General features: G+C 35.4%; 1 protein-coding gene across 4 annotated transcripts in view; it reads left to right on the forward strand.

Annotated features, from left to right (window-relative positions):
* Positions 1-15,615, forward strand: part of LOC132110721 (phosphatase and actin regulator 2-like) — a 32,208-nt gene extending 16,593 nt beyond the window's left edge. For 3 of the 4 annotated variants that reach the window (XM_059517558.1, XM_059517560.1, XM_059517559.1), the window contains exons 2-13: positions 3,034-3,201; positions 3,512-3,586; positions 4,306-4,446; positions 6,049-6,270; positions 7,195-7,663; positions 8,870-9,042; positions 10,206-10,362; positions 10,586-10,641; positions 11,286-11,347; positions 12,166-12,303; positions 13,694-13,770; positions 14,405-15,615. In XM_059517558.1, the coding sequence (XP_059373541.1) occupies positions 3,034-3,201; positions 3,512-3,586; positions 4,306-4,446; positions 6,049-6,270; positions 7,195-7,663; positions 8,870-9,042; positions 10,206-10,362; positions 10,586-10,641; positions 11,286-11,347; positions 12,166-12,303; positions 13,694-13,770; positions 14,405-14,420 (1,754 nt within the window). In that variant the 3' untranslated portion in view covers positions 14,421-15,615. The remainder of the gene's footprint in view (positions 1-3,033; positions 3,202-3,511; positions 3,587-4,305; positions 4,447-6,048; positions 6,271-7,194; positions 7,664-8,869; positions 9,043-10,205; positions 10,363-10,585; positions 10,642-11,285; positions 11,348-12,165; positions 12,304-13,693; positions 13,771-14,404) is intronic. The other variant, XM_059517561.1, reaches the window with a different exon arrangement.
* Positions 15,616-16,131: the final 516 nt, after the last annotated feature.

A 16,131-nucleotide genomic window follows, 5' to 3' on the forward strand; every position in this document is an offset into this window, starting at 1 on the left:
TTAAAAACTTTTTTAACTGTCCTCGGCTAATTTTTTTCCACTTACTCTTCAGCATTACAGAGTTTGAGGCTTAAAGCATTGAGATAATGAACTAATTATCAGAATTAATGCGTTTCTTTTTTTTTGCCATCACAAATCACTACAGCTGCTATGTCTTTATATTTAGAAGCATAAGGCAAGTCAAATGTGTGATTGTTCTGTAAGAAATTTGCTGTCAGGGAAGTTTATAAGAGCTGCATTGCAATATGACTTCCTTGAACTTTTTAACTCTTAAGTGTGACATGCCTCTTCTGGAAGCCTTAGAGGTTTAAATAACTGATGGCTTATGTTTTCTTATTATCATGATTATTTGTCACGTTTCATGCATTTTCAGTGGTGTCCCTTTCATAAAAGAGGAAGTGATCAATTCAGTCAACAGTATAACCTCAAATGTGATATCAATCATGGTATTTGCAGCAATTTTGCTTTGTTTTGCCATAATGTGGTTCTGGATGTTATGGCAAAAATCTTTAAAATCTATATTTTTCAGCCTTTTGGTGATAAGCACGCCATTTTAGCATAATATGTTAAAATTGCCATAAAATTGCCTTTTTGTGTGATGCAAATTGAATTTGAACTAGATTTAATATTAATTCTCTTTTTTTTCAGAAGGAATTGAACTTAGAAACTTGAAATCGAGAGTTGAAATCAGAGACTATTATTATAACAAGTCTGTCTTAATGCTTTCATTTTTAAAACAATTCATGCAACTATAAAGTGTATAAAGTATCAAACTGGCATCTTGTACAGTATTTCAACAGTTTGCTGTACAGTAGCTTACTGTGGCTCCTTGGGGACAATTGATTAGTAAAGATGAGCTTTGGCATCCTCATGATGGTGATTATAAGACCTCGGACATGTCATCTAGCACATTCCTGTCACATGTGTCCGCTAATGAATTCCCTCAGTGCAGTGTGAAAAACAGGCTTCACGTTTGAGTTTCACACATTTCTGTGTGAAAAATATCCCGATTTCCGGTCAGCTTTTGGACTCCTAGAGAAGTTTTGTGATGCATGTGGAAGCTATGTGTGTTTGGCAGCTGATTTTACACTGCCACATAAATGGAGTATTGATGCATGGCAGTAGCTTACACTCTTAAAAATAAAGGTTGCAAAACAAGGTTTTCATAGCGACACCCCCAACAAACCTTTTAGTGAACAGTTCGAGGAACCATTTTTTTTCTTAATGTGAAGAACATTAATAATCTGAAGAACCTTTCACATTTATGAAGAACCTCTTGTGTAGTTGAAAGATTCCATGGATGTTAAACATTCTTCATGGAACCACAGATAAAGGAGTTAGATTTTTATGAGTGTGGTGAGTCTATTTTTGCTGTATGTCATGAGGGTAAAATATATTGTAGGTCCATTTCACAACACAATCTTTTATTATCTACTGCAGGTTGGTATAAGACGACATTAAATAATGGAGTGAACCACCTAAAACACTGGAAATGTGTGGTAAATATCAAGCAGTCGGTTGAAGCAACAATTTATGTGATAAGTTTGAGAAAGTGCAGTTGTGCAAAGTGAAATACAGCTAAGTTTGCCTCTCATTTTGTTTCTAAATTCATTGGCTGTGTTTTGACCGTATAATCAGAAAAGAGTGATTAAAATCTCATAGTTGAGATGCAAGAGTCAGGAAGTTACTGTCTCCTGAGCATTTGAAGGGATAGTTCTCGAAAAATGAGAAGTTACTCATCCTTATGTCATTCCAAACATCGCACAAAAAAATTGGTGTTGGATTTACTTTGAAACTATTTTCACTCATAAATTGCTCAAATATTTTTATAAATAATTACTAAGAAATTACAAGTAACACTGAATTAAAGATTAAGTTTTGAAGTAGAAATAGTGTTTTCTTGTAAAATGTATCCTGCAATAATCAAAATGTTGAGGTTCAGACAACATTGGACTCAACTGACCTCCAATAAATGGAAGGAAAATATTATCAAAATATTCAATTTGTCCCTTAGAGGTCTGTTATTTATTTATTTTTTTGGAGTTCTTTAATAGAGCCGGTCTCATTACAATGACCCATACACACACTGACCCAGGTCTCTGCTGTAATTCTGCAGGGAACAACGTACTGTAATCATGTGTGCATTTTCTTGAAATGATAAATGGTGTCACTGCATTGGAGCCTGACTCTTTGTTTATTGTTCTCAGTTCTTTGATGCTGTTTAGGCGTGTGGCAGTGCTCTTGTGATCATTTTACACTTCATCTGGCAAGGTGTGCATGTGACTTCAGGTCTGCTGTTCTGTTGGATTATATTTGATGAACGGGTTTAATATCCCTTTGCGTAGCCCATGTGGAAAAGCCACACCTCTCTGTCAGAATCTATTCTTTTTTCAAGCTAAGAAGAAATGATGTAGGGGTGGATGTAGGGTGGAAGAGAGTTTACAAACCTTAAACCAAAAGTGAGCATCTAACCTAAAATAATCAATGGGTTCTGTGATTAAGGGTCTGGGTTGACTTATTTGCATATGCTAGTAGCAGACTCTTTCTACACTTTCTTGTCTTCCGTTCCTCTTTTAAACATCTAGAAGCATAAATCCCAAGTTTAAGTCACAGCATATTTTGGACTACATTTACTATAAATGTATTGCAACACTGTTACCCATTCATCTGAAATTTTGGTAACCGTATATATGTGATGTTTATATATTTCAATGGTGAATATAAATTTTATTTTATTCAAATAGAATATCTTACTGAAATATTTTGATCAGTGACCCATGGTTGGTGATCAACATTTTCTGAAGTTGAGGCTGTTGTTTTTCTGTGCTCTTTGTGGAAAGATGCAGCTAGTGTAGTTGTCCTTGTTGCTTAAGTGTGCCCTTATGTTTGTTTTTATGGTCAGAAACATTCATTCACACAAGTATTTCCTGTTATAAAAACCCGTTGGCTGTTTTCCATTGTTTAGGGGTCAGCTCAGTTGTTTTTTTTATTCAGTCCATTCAAAACTGTGTTCTTGCTGTGATTCACTTTTAGTGGAGGGACTAGAAAAAGCTTCTCTGGCCAACTGTGATGTGGTGGTGGGAAGCTCGCAGTCTCCTCAGCTGAAAGGAAAGGGGAAGCTCTCTTCAATAGGCAAGATCTTTAAACCTTGGAAATGGAGAAAGAAGAGAACCAGTGATAAGTTCCAGGACCTCTCAAAAGGTATATCCCCATTTATTAATAGAATTTTGCTTGAAAGATTATGATTGTAGCAACACATCCAAATTTAGGATGTAATCTTTCAGTGATTCCCTCTTGGCTTATCTTGATGCAACCTCACGATTTTATGAAAGTTACATCAACCAGTATGACATTCACTTGGTGATTATGTTGGATGGACCATAAAATTTATAACATGTATTACAGCTGGCAGCTTCCTGCACTTTCACTGAACTCTGTGAATCAAAGTGACCATATAGAGGCCTAAATATAAATGATATCTTGATATGTTCTGTCTCCTTCATCTTTATAGTTCTGGAGAGGAAAATATCCACCAGGCAAACTCGAGAAGAGCTCATAAAAAAAGGTGTCCTTATTCCAGACCAAGGTGAGATTTTAAGTAAATGAAGTGAATGTGATAATGCTCATATTTTCTGTAATATTAAAGGAATGTTCTACACTCAATAGAATTATTAGATTATTTATGCTTGGTTTATAATACACTATAATGACAGTTTATGCGGCAACCTGTGGTTCAAATAGGTTATTTGGAGGACTATTCTGGGTACTTCATGTATGAAGTGGTGCTCGTAGGTCATCAGATGCAATCTTTAACTTTTAACCACTGTGGTGCCACCACCTACAGTAGAAGACAAATTCACAAGACCTTTTTTCAGAGTCTGTAGCCACAGTAACCACTGTGTAAACAACTGATATAGGGTGCTTTAGCAGCAAAGATCAATCATTTGTTCTACCACCGGGGAATGTTTTCCATTTAATTGGCTTTCATCAAATTTATCCATATAATAAAAGCTAAACACTTCCTGAACTTACTGTTCACATCCAAAAATTTGAAGTTGACTTTGAAGTTGACATGACATGACTTTGTGAGAACAACAGAATCCCTCCCAATCTTCAGGCTCCGAGTAAAGAATTTCAGTATACTTTTAAGTAGTCTTATCTGGCTTTACATTGGGAAACCAAATCACTTTTTATATGAAACTGCCTTGAATGAGTTGAATATTAAGGAAAACAAAATTGTGTTTTTGAATATAACGCATGCTGTGTTGGTTCCATGATAACTGAGCCATGTTTGCCTATCTTTAGATGATCCTTTGAACACCGAGACGTTGAATGGTAATGCATTGCCCAGTGGAGTTACTGAAAAGGTCAAAGTAGACATTGAAACACCAGAGCTGGTTCCAGAAGAAAAAGCAGACTTGGCAGCAGTGGCAGAGGACCCAGAAGGTATCAATTTCTGTTTCTTTTAACAAAAAGGGGAAAAAGAAAGATGCTGAATCTTCAACATGAGTTTTGCAAACTAATCTATCTTTTGGTGTTTTAAGCTTAAGCCAGTCATAAGTTATATTTTTCAGTCTAACTGGTGAGTTCTTTCATTGCTCTGTCCATGCCGAAAAACCAAAGTGATCCATATTTAATTGGCTGTTGCAGTGTAATTTCTGCACATCACACCATCCATATAATTTCATATCATTATGGCTAAACATTAGTAAAATCAACACTTGTACTGCGAGAGCAAATGTATCTAAATGGACGAATAGTCTGAAGGTAAGAATATAGTGCATGTTTAGAGGAAGTTTGAGAAGCTTTGGAGCAACAGTTTTATCTTGTTTCGTGAATTGTAATAAAGAAGTGGTCAAGTTTTTAATAAACTGTACAAATTGAGTTACAGTATTTGTAGAACAAAGACATTTCCTGAGAAGGTTATTTCCAGAGTGTGTTTGGTTTTATTGTTTTCTCCATATATGTCTTTATTGAACATCTCATGATCGTCTGAACCTCTCAGGAGGTGAGATGCCCTTGAGTGTCTATTGTGCTGTATTCATTTGGTTGAAGTTATTTTAAAACCATTGTTAATAATAACATGAAGTGCTTTGTATTGAAACCATCCTTTAGGTAATGGGTTTTATACCGTTTAGACTGACATCATTTTGGATTTTTTTTTTTATTCTTCATGGGGCAAGCATTAAACTGCTTGAGGCGTTTCTGCCATGCTTAAAAACACCCCTTATAAACCCTTTTATAAAACAGCACCAGCAGCTTAAAACCAGTGTTTAATAAATAGTAAACCAATTAAATTACTAATAATTATATATTCATATATTACCATTCAAAAGTTTAAGGTTTTGATAGTTTTTGAAAGATATCTCACCAAGACTTGATTTACATGTAAAAAATATTTATAAAAAAATGTTTTTCCATTTATGTATATATTTATAATGGAATTTAATAGTAGGAAATATAATTTAAACTACTGTTTCCTATTTTACTATATTTCAAAATGTAATTTATTTCTTTAACGCCCCAGTTGAATTTTCAGCAGCCGTTACTCCAGTCTCCAGTGTCACATGATCATTATAATTTTTCTAATTTGGTGCTCAGTAAAAAAAATTATTATTATCAGTGTTGAAAACAGCTGTGCTTCTTTATATTTATTTGGAGGAAACTGTAACACAATTTTTTCAGGATTCTTTGATTAATAGAAAGTTTAAAACAGCACTTAATCAAAACAATTTAATAAAATAAAAAATGTAAAAAATCTTTGCATCATTATAAATGGTTTCACTGTCTCTTTTGATCAATATAATGTATAATTGCTGAATAAAATTTTCATTATATATGACTTTATTATTTGTCAGCCAATTAATATGGTTAGAAAGCTTTACTGTTGGCTGTTTAGTGTCACTATTTACTGCATTATATAAAGTGTGGTAATATTTGTGTTCAGTGGCTTATCCAGTCACAATTTAGAGCTAAATGCTGACATGATCAGAGATTCTTCTTAGTCAATAACAGTGTAGGGTGCTCTGCTCCTCTGTGCTCCTGTAGAGAGGAATGACAGCAAATGCAGCGTTCAGGCCAGTGAATCAGCTGCTCCAAAAACCCCTACTAAAAAACATCAGGCCACAACCCAAAAACCCGGTGAGGCCACAAGTACAGGCATGAAGAAAGGGGGGCAAGCAGGAGGTAAAAAGATAATCAAGAGCACCAATAAGCAGGTCTCTGCTCCTCCACCCAAACAAACCACCCGAACTGCCACTCGTGGCAATGGTAAGTACATGTGTCAGTGATGTGAATAGAGCATCGTGTTTGCATGTGTGGTGGACAAGCTCTGCATGGAGGGGTCCTGGTTGTGTCTCTTCCCCCGGATTGGTCTCACTGGGAATCAACTTGATCTTTTGAGGAACATTTAGACAAAGTTTGTCAGAAATGTCAGCAGAATCCATCTGCATTTATATGAGTATGGGAAAATGCAAAGTTAGCTTGACAGCAATTTTTGTTTGGTTGGTTGTTGTTGTTTTTTTGTTTTGTTTTTTTTGTTATATGGTTTAACTAGCTTGGGATTGGTATACTGTAGTGTGCAAAGTGACATCCTGACTCATTTGTGACCCAGTATGGCTTTCTTGTGTTTTTATTGTGCCTGCATTACATATCTACTGTCTCATTGGTTAAACACATTATAATATTTTATTGATGTTTGTCTTTGTCTGAATATAATGGTACAATAAATGTGTTGCATTTTGCATGTAACTGGGACTTTGTGCATGTAAGCCACACTCATGTAATTGTCTATAAACAGGGGCTTATTGTTTCACACTGTGCTATTCCTTTGTCTTTTTACCTGTCCGTTGTGTGTCTCTGGTGCAACTCATCATTGGTGGCTTGACAGCTTCCTCTCTTAACTAAAGCATTTATTTATTTAAATGAGCATCTGTAAAAAAAAATTTAATACACGAGTGAATTTGATATTATTATAAATGATCTTTGGTCAGCAGGTGCATTCACATAGGAATTTAGTTTTTAGTGGTGAACCAGCATGTGAACATACACCATATTATTTTATTATCTTTTAGTTCTGAATTAGCGGTTCTTATTCTTAGAAAACCCATTTAAAGTGCCACCATTGTTGTTGGTGTATCCATAAACGCATCGTTTCAAGATCCAAGTCTCTAATTTCCCTGAATTTCTTCACAGCTAAATCTTCGACCCCTAAGAAAACTGCAGGCACATCCAAGAGTTCCTCTCAGGCCTCAGGACAATCTTCTTCATCGACCTGCTCCAAGACTCCAAAGAACAGCAACTTAGAGCTAACAGCAGCGCAACCCAAGACTGCCAAGAAAACCGAACCTTCCAGGTCACCAAGGCCCCCTTCCAAAACCTCATCCGAAACTGTGGAAAGCTCCTCTAAAAAGGACCAAAAGAAAAAAGAAGTGACTTCCGGTGTTGAGAAGGCTGAGGAGACATCTCAGAATGAGAAGGGTGCCAGTCATCTACTGGAGTCCTCTGCAGAGAAGGACAAAAGGCCATCATATGTTAACCCAACCACAGAGGAAACATCCTGCACCGAATCTTCAAATGGACTTTCTTCAGACACTTTAGGCCAAACTGTGAGGACGGAGGGTGAAACCGAGGAAGAGAAGGCAGTGGCAGACCAGCCACAAAGGTCAGTTAACATGTGAATGTTTAATATCACTTTGTAAATTCTAGATGTCCTTTAGTGGTGTATTGTTGATTTTGATTATATAACATGCATGTCAGTGTGCCATGTGCTCTGTGTATTTCCCCTGAAGGTAGTATGACTGTTGCAGTTGAGTCATGCTGTATGTCATCCTCCAATCAGATGTTTAGTGAGATTGAGGTTAACAACAACGCGTAATACCGTTCAGAAGTAAGAGGTCAAGGCTATATTTTAATTGATCAAAAATACAGTAAAAGCAATGATATATTTTAAAATAGTCATTTATTCATGTGTGATGGCAAAGCTTGATTTACAGCATTATTCCTCCAGTCTTCAGTGTCACATGATCCTTCAGAAATCATTCTGATATACTGATTTGCAAATTGCTGCTCAATAAACCTTTGTATAATTATTATTATTTCAAATTTGAGACTTTGCTGTTTAATAATTTTTCAGGAATGGTTGGTAAATAGAAAGCATTTATTTAGAATACAATGATTTTATAAAAATGTGAAAGTATTTACTGTTGCTTTTGATCAATTTAATGTGCCATTGCTGATTTAAAAGCATTTATTTCTTTTAGAGAAACAAATCCATACTGACCCTAAACGTGTGACCAGTAGTTTAATTTATTCTGTGATCGAACTTCTTCAGGCTGAAAACTTGTTCTTTTTATTTTTAGTTGAGCTGTTTATTCATAGTTTGCCAAAATGGTTTTGTAATCAGTATTTCGTGAGACATCAAGTAGACCTTGATCTTGTAACATACGGGACTGTGAATTTGGTAATATAAAGTTGTAGTAATATAGTGAGTTGTCTAGGTCTAGGACTTTATCATGTGAATTATAATCAACTTTTTAGCTAGACCTACAGGATTACAGGAAAACAACTGCACTGAAGGGGTGATATGATGGCGAATCAGCATGTATGTGGGACTGTTTTTATTCCCCCCCCCCATTTTATTTCAAAGAGTCAGTAAGAGAGGGTCGAAAATGGAAAACTAAACTATGACTCTTTTGACACACAAACTAAAGTTCTAAATGGACTTCAGGGAAAGTACTAATTTTACAACTGAATGATGTATGATCCATTTAATGTCTTGAATATGTTAGCCTCTTTCCCTTATTTGATTGTTAACTGATTATGAATGTTTTATCAAGACTAAATTAGTGTTTTCCGTTGCCTTTTGTAGGATTGTTGGGACTGAAGAGGGAGAGAGACGACAAAACGTCAATGTTGAAAGCCCACAGGTGTCCATCATTCCTGACTCCATTCAAGAAAACCAAGGCAATGACTCTGATTCAGATGGACCTATACTCTACAAGGATGACGAAGAGGAGGATGAGGATGATGAGTATACCTCTAGTATGTGTTCAAGTCTGGTTTGTGGTGCTTTTAGACCCCAACCTCTTGTTTCTCCATATTTTTAGTCAATAAAAGCTTTTAAAAAGTTGAGACAAATTAATATTTTGTAACTGAAAGGCCTTAAATATGCAGCTTTTCTGGTTATGCATTTAGAGTATTCTAGGCGTGTCTTCAGCCTTATGTTTATGAATAAACGACACAAAATACAGCATAAGTACAGATGATACATTTCCAAGTGGTTTCATTCTTGGTATCTGCATTTCCGAAGTTCCTCTTGGACCAAAGCTTTGCCAAAATTCTCTGAAGTACAAGCCTTTAGTTTGTTAAACTGGAAAAACATGCTGTCTAGTCAGCGTTACTTTCTGGCATGCTGGTTACTACGCAGACTTTGCTGCCAGTGCACTATGCACAGCGCATTCCTGGAAATACTGACGCCTTTTTTCATTTTCTGTTCATTCCACACTGCAATCTGAAGATGCTTCACTGATGTCAGAATGCAAATACCTTATCATTAAGTTTAGTTTTTTCTTGAGTTGCACTGGAACTAAAGCACTGTTCAGCTCAGACAAACTAATTATGATTTTCATATCATGGCTGATAACTAATAAATGTCAGATATTTAAATTAATTACCATTTTGAATGAATACATTTATTTGAATAAATAAATAAAACACAAACACACACACACAAAATAATTCTGAATTAGGCATCACAACACTAATGTACAATATAAAAAAGTCTGATTTTAAGATTTGCAAAACATTTCATTTACTGTGTTGCATAATTTATTAAAATTAACTTTAGCCTAAATTAATTTTAAAATGTTTCCATTTTACTTTTCATACAACAATCTAAATCCCAAATATCACAACATCAGCCATAATAAATATATATATATATAATCAACCTATAAATTAAATTTACATTACATTTATGCATTTAGCAGACACTTTTATCCAAAGCGACTTACAGTGCATTTAGGCTACACATTATTTTACCAGTATGTGTGTTCCCTGGGAGTTGAACCCATGACCTTTTGCGCTGCTAAAGCAATGCCCTACAACTGAGCCACAGAAAACATAAATGATGCATTATTGGCAGATAACCAATATAGGGTACCAATATATCACTCATAGTTAATTCTTAATTGTTCTGTTTATAGGCTCACTTGCCAGCAAAATTCGCCGCAAGGACACACTTGCCATCAAACTTGGTAACAGGCCCAGCAAGAAGGAACTAGAAGAGAAGAACATTCTCCCACGGACCTCAGAGACGGAGCGACAGGAACTACGACAGCAGATTGGCTCTAAACTAGTGAGGTACTATAAACCAAGCTGTTCTCTACAGGTAGTATGTTTTGGACACTTGCATTGTCAATTTATGATAATCAATATACTTTCGGTCTTTTGGATACACCTGACTGAAGTTTTGTTTCTGATAATCTTGAATGTTTTGAGTGTTTTTTTTTCCCCCTTTACAAAAGATTTATCGATTATCTATGTGGTTTCTGCCAGACTGATTCTTGTTTTCGTCCTCCCATAGACAGCTGAGCCAAAGGCCCACCACAGAAGAGCTTGAACAGCGAAATATTCTAAAACGTATGTCTCCTCTGTCACAATCTCATTGACATAGTCTGTAGGCAGTTGCTCTGTTGGCGTCGCTGTTTATCTTGGTCCCTGTGTTGTTCTTATGTGATATAATTGATGAAGCTAGGAATGTAATGAAGGAGCTCTGCTGTAACAAGCTGTTAGCTCTATTCCAACAAACAAGGAGGTGTAAATACTGCATCAAAGAGTTGCTTAAAACTCACTACTTACTTGAAATATAATTGATCAGTAGCCCCTTAATGGGCTTGAATGTCCCAAATCTAAAGTTATAATGTACAGTATAAACAAGTTATTATTTTTTCCTGATGTAAAAATGAGGTTTACAGTTAAACAAGACATTGATAATTGAAGATTACAAAATTAAGTTTTGAACTCCTCACTGACCATGCTTTAATTCTAGACCGCGATTTAATGTTATGTTATGCTGGCTTTCACTGTACTCTGATCACTTACTAACAAAGACTAAAAACCAGCATTGACATTCACATATCAGTTAGTACCAAGTGACCATGGTTGTGGTAACTTTATTCTCAGTTTTGTAATAATTGTCAAAAGATGGGTTTAAATTTCAGAGCAAATATCAGTCATCGAATAGGATAAAAACTGACAGAAGAGACTTTCTTGTTTCCCTGTAGAGAAAAATGAGGAAGAAGAACAAGAGGCCAAGCAGGAGATTAAAAGAAGACTATCCCGAAAGGTACAACCTTCTGCAGTCTGCCAGACTGTCCTCGTTTTTTAATCTATCTGAAATATTCATATTATTACAAACTCACAATTATGACATAAATAAATTATGACAGTGGGGCATTGGGCCATATGCTGGCCTTACAAGGAAGTAAAATAAAAATGTAAAATATGAGGACTAGTAGCTCAATACATCACTTTAACACAGACTAATTGAGATTGTGATGATGTAGTTGTACTTGAATTTATTATTTAATATTTTGAGATGTTCCTCTGCTATTGTGAAATTAGATTAAAGAGTTAATTTGGTTGTGTCTGCAAACCACTCGCATACTCCAGATTACAATGTGTGAGGTGTTGTGGGGAGTATAAAAGAGTTTTATATTCCTGACGTGTTGTAAGAGTTGTGGCTTGAAGTCTGACCATTTCAATTATGGCCTACTAATTTAGTTTGCTGCTAATGCCCTATATTTTGAAGAGAATTAGGACAGAGGATGTAATCGGTCAGATAGACCAGAGCTATAAAATGGTTCAAGAGTCAGTTACAGAGATTTTCTCAAAATTGAGGTGTTCTTGCTAAAAGTGCAATAATTGACAATGCTTTTCAGACAAATGACTGCAGGCATAGAAACCAGCTCTGAGTATGTTGTTCACTTGTAAAGTTATTCACATCCAACCTGCTTCATTCTCAAAGAAGAAATTTAGTTTGACATATTCATTGTTTCACTCACATAAGGTATTACTTGGGTTAGAAGGAACATGCTTAACTTCTATTAAAGGTGACTGCACACACATTAAAAGGTGACTCGAGGAATTGCTTTGTGTCTGTAGCTCAGTGTCCGGCCCACAGTTGCAGAGCTGGTGGCACGTAGAATCTTGCGGTTCAATGAATACGTGGAGGTCACAGACGCAAAGGACTACGATCGCCGTGCTGACAAGCCCTGGACCAGGTTAACTCCTGCAGACAAAGTAAGGCACTCTTCTCTTACTGTTGCTTTACATTGTGTGTGCTGTGCTATATAGAGTTCTGAACACACACCTCGCAGATGCCACTTTTGCACATAAACCATGCAAATTTGTTGATCAAGTTTGATGAATAGTAGGATTTGTTTTTTTATTTATTTAAATAATGGTTCAGAGGATTAAAATATATGTAGATAATATCTTTACAATATAAAAAGGTTAAACTGCTCTAAAACAGAGCTAAATTAATACTTTTCTTTTTTAATTTTGACTTGTCTATTTATGTCTTTTTGGAGTGAATATTGTTTTTAAAGAACGTGGGAACCTCAAACTAATTTAATTTATCACTTATGTAGATTCCCTTACGAAAGGAAAATATATTTACCAATATATTTCTTAAAATATATTGTTATATATTATTTTCCCTTTTTCTAATATATTATATATTTGAATACATTTAATAATATATTGATATTATATAATGTATTGACATACATTATATAATATATTGCAAAATATACAAATGATTGCCGCTTTCAATATATTGCAATATATTGAAAAAAATACATATTAAATTCCATATATAAGAATATATGCCTAATATATTACATTATATTTTCCAATATACTGCAATATATTTTTGTTTCATAAGGGTTAAAAGACCTTCTAGATCATTTGAGATATTTCAGAGCACAAATGCTTTAATAGTTGTCCCAAAATGGGAGTAGTTCACCCTCACATGATTCTAGACCTATTACCTGCTGTTATTTCTTGCTGAACACAGGAAGTCATATGGATATATTGTTTTTTGGACCTTTTTTTCTTTTGTGCTTTTTGGCACTTTGTGAATAATGAAACTTTCATTCTATACAACCATTCCAATGATTTTTATGAATGACAACGGATGTTTTTATCCTGTTTAATCTATAATGTTATGTACTCTTGGGGCCATCAGCTGTATACATATCAACTATGCTTATAATTAAGTTCCTGTCTTGTATAATTTGGAGAACAGTTAATATCTGGATAGTGGGATCAACAATGGAAGAGTTGCCTTTTGTATGGTCACAGATGCCACCTACTGGGCATGTGACTTGTGCATTTAACATATGGTAATTAACAAAAATTCAAACACTTTTGTTGTCAGTAGTTTATTGTTTTTTATTAAATTGTAATCACATTAAAAACAAATTCAGTCAAATATATTTATAGTCTACATGACACACGTGTCTGGTTCTTGCCTAAAAAGACAGGTTTGTGATGTTTGTAGTTTAGAGATTTGGCTGCTTTTAGCCTTACCCTGGAGTTGGTCCACCCTCCGCCTATAAAGTATTTAATTCTTAACAAACTTTAAGTCATCATTGTCACTAATGGCCTTTCTTTTTTCTTGTCACAGGCTGCTATACGTAAAGAACTTAATGAATTTAAAAGCAAAGAAATGGAAGTCCATGAAGAAAGCAAACGGTTTACCAGGTATGTTTGTGTACTAGCAGCTTGATCAAAGCAAGATGAACTGAAAACATTGTGAGAGACGGGTAAAGCATTGAATAGACATTAGGGAATGTCTGGGCAAGGCAATATGGCCAAAACAATTATCACAATAAAATGTTTCAGTCAATATTGATAATCATCACAACACATATGAAATCAAAAAGTTTATAAGCAGATTTTTTTTAGAAACCAGGCCATTAACTGTGGTTTTAAACTAGTCTTTATTCTCAAAATATGACAAAAACTTCACATTTACCCAGCCCTTTGTAAAATATAGAAAAAATTCACACAAAGAGAGGTGGTGCCTCCATAGCACTATGATTGGTTGACTATCTGTTTATTTGCAGTTCACCCTGAATAGGCCAAACTGCTGGAAATGGATAGACAAAGTGCAATTACTTTGCATCTGTTATAAATTAGACGTCTGTCAGTATGTATCTGGCAGGGCTCTTTATTCATCAAGTGCCATGTTAATAGACTAGCTGGTGATACGAAAGATCCCATCAGCTGCTCTTTCCACTGCCTCGTTTCCTCTAAATATTGCTCAGATCTGTTCTGCGTCCTGTCTGCTGGCATCACTGCTAAACTAGCGTCTGCTCTCTCCATTTTGTGGCAGATTTCATCGGCCCTGAGGCGGTGCCTGGTGGTGGGGGTGCTGGACGGCCGCTCTCTCTTCCTGTCTCCTCGCCATGCTTCCTGCTCGGAGGCTAACAGACTGGCTCCCTGTAGCAGCCGCTCTTCTTTGGAATCGGCTGCACTTTGGTTCTTTCTTTCAGCCACTAGAGGGCTACAGCACGGCTAAAGATAGGCCTGGGATGCTATAGCGGGGAGAGAGGGACCTTCAAACAAGATAAAGCAATGCAATGGTTCTGACACGTTTTCTTCATATCTGTAATGTTTTTGCACACATTAAGGACAAGACTTGCACTCTTTTAATTTAAAGTGTCCCTGATACTCTCTCAAGGTTGAGCACAGCAGAGTAAAATATTGAAGAGCGTGCAGTGACTCATCGGTAGCACACGTTCTTGCGTGCAGCTCTGAGCATTTTTTTGTTTTGTTTTGTTTTGTATACATTACATATTTCTTGCAGTATTCGTGCAGAGTCCAGTAATACCAATGAATATCCATGCATGTGAAAAACATTTTATATGACTAATGTATCTGGTTCAAAGTATATATTACATGGATATTGAAGTCCTTCATAATGTCCAGGATTATTACTGCCATTATTCTCTGTATCCAGATTAATACGACCTCAATATCATAGAATGTAATCAGATTTGTGTTTCTGCCTTGACAGTGTTGTTTTCTTTTCTTTTCTTTAAAATTGTCTGATTGTTGTCTGATATAAGTGATCATGTTGTAACATATCTATCTGGTCAGGAAGAGACTACTATCATATGTTTGTGACCTAACTCATGTTTGTTTACCTTGTATTTTAGTCCCCCCCCCCCCTTAACATTATCACGGGTTTCCAAAGTTTCAGCTTGCATCTTGTTGATTTGGCTTTTATGTTGTACATAAATTTGGTTGTGTCGACCGTATACAAGATGTGGCAAGCAATATAATGTAGTGAAACAGTAGTTTTAACTCGAATTGGAAAGGGCTTATAGTCCATTATTTTAGTCCATTATAGAATGTGTCTGTATTGCATTATTGCACATTTTGGTGCTCTATATAATATATGATTGTAAGTCACGGGCAGAATTTGCTGGACACTCAAGTTTTTTTTCATGTAGTTAGAAATTGGGGAAACTTAAATTATTTTAAATCCGTTGTACAGTCTGTGTATGATATATGTGAATACATCCAGTACATATTGCAGTATATTGGCTTGATTTCTTTCTCAGAGAAACATATTTAAAGAGGGGTGAAAACATTAACTTGTATTCATCATTCTGTATGTTTTATTTAGTTATTTAGGTTATCAAGCTCTCAAATTTAACATGAGAAATCACCTGAATCACCACTGGACAATTTTAAATCACATTTATACAGGTTTCATCGCGATCTAATCAAAGAAAACCATTACAATGTTTTTTTATTAAATGGATAAGTATATACAGGTGCATCTCAATAAATTAGAATAAATTAATTTATTTCAGTAACTCAACTCAAATTGTGAAACTCGTCTATTAAATAAATTCAGTGCACACAGACTGGAGTAGTTTAAGTCTTTGTTTTTTTTAATTGTGATGATTCTGGCTCACATTTAATAAAAACCCACAAATTCTCAACAAATTAGAATATGATGACATGCCAATCAGCTAATCAACTCAAAACACTTGTAAAAAGGTTTCCTGAGCCTTCAGAATGGTCTCTCAGTTTGGTTCACTAGGCTAC

This window comes from Carassius carassius, chromosome 30 (genome assembly GCF_963082965.1).
Source record: "Carassius carassius chromosome 30, fCarCar2.1, whole genome shotgun sequence".
Classification (NCBI taxonomy): Eukaryota; Metazoa; Chordata; class Actinopteri; order Cypriniformes; family Cyprinidae; genus Carassius; species Carassius carassius.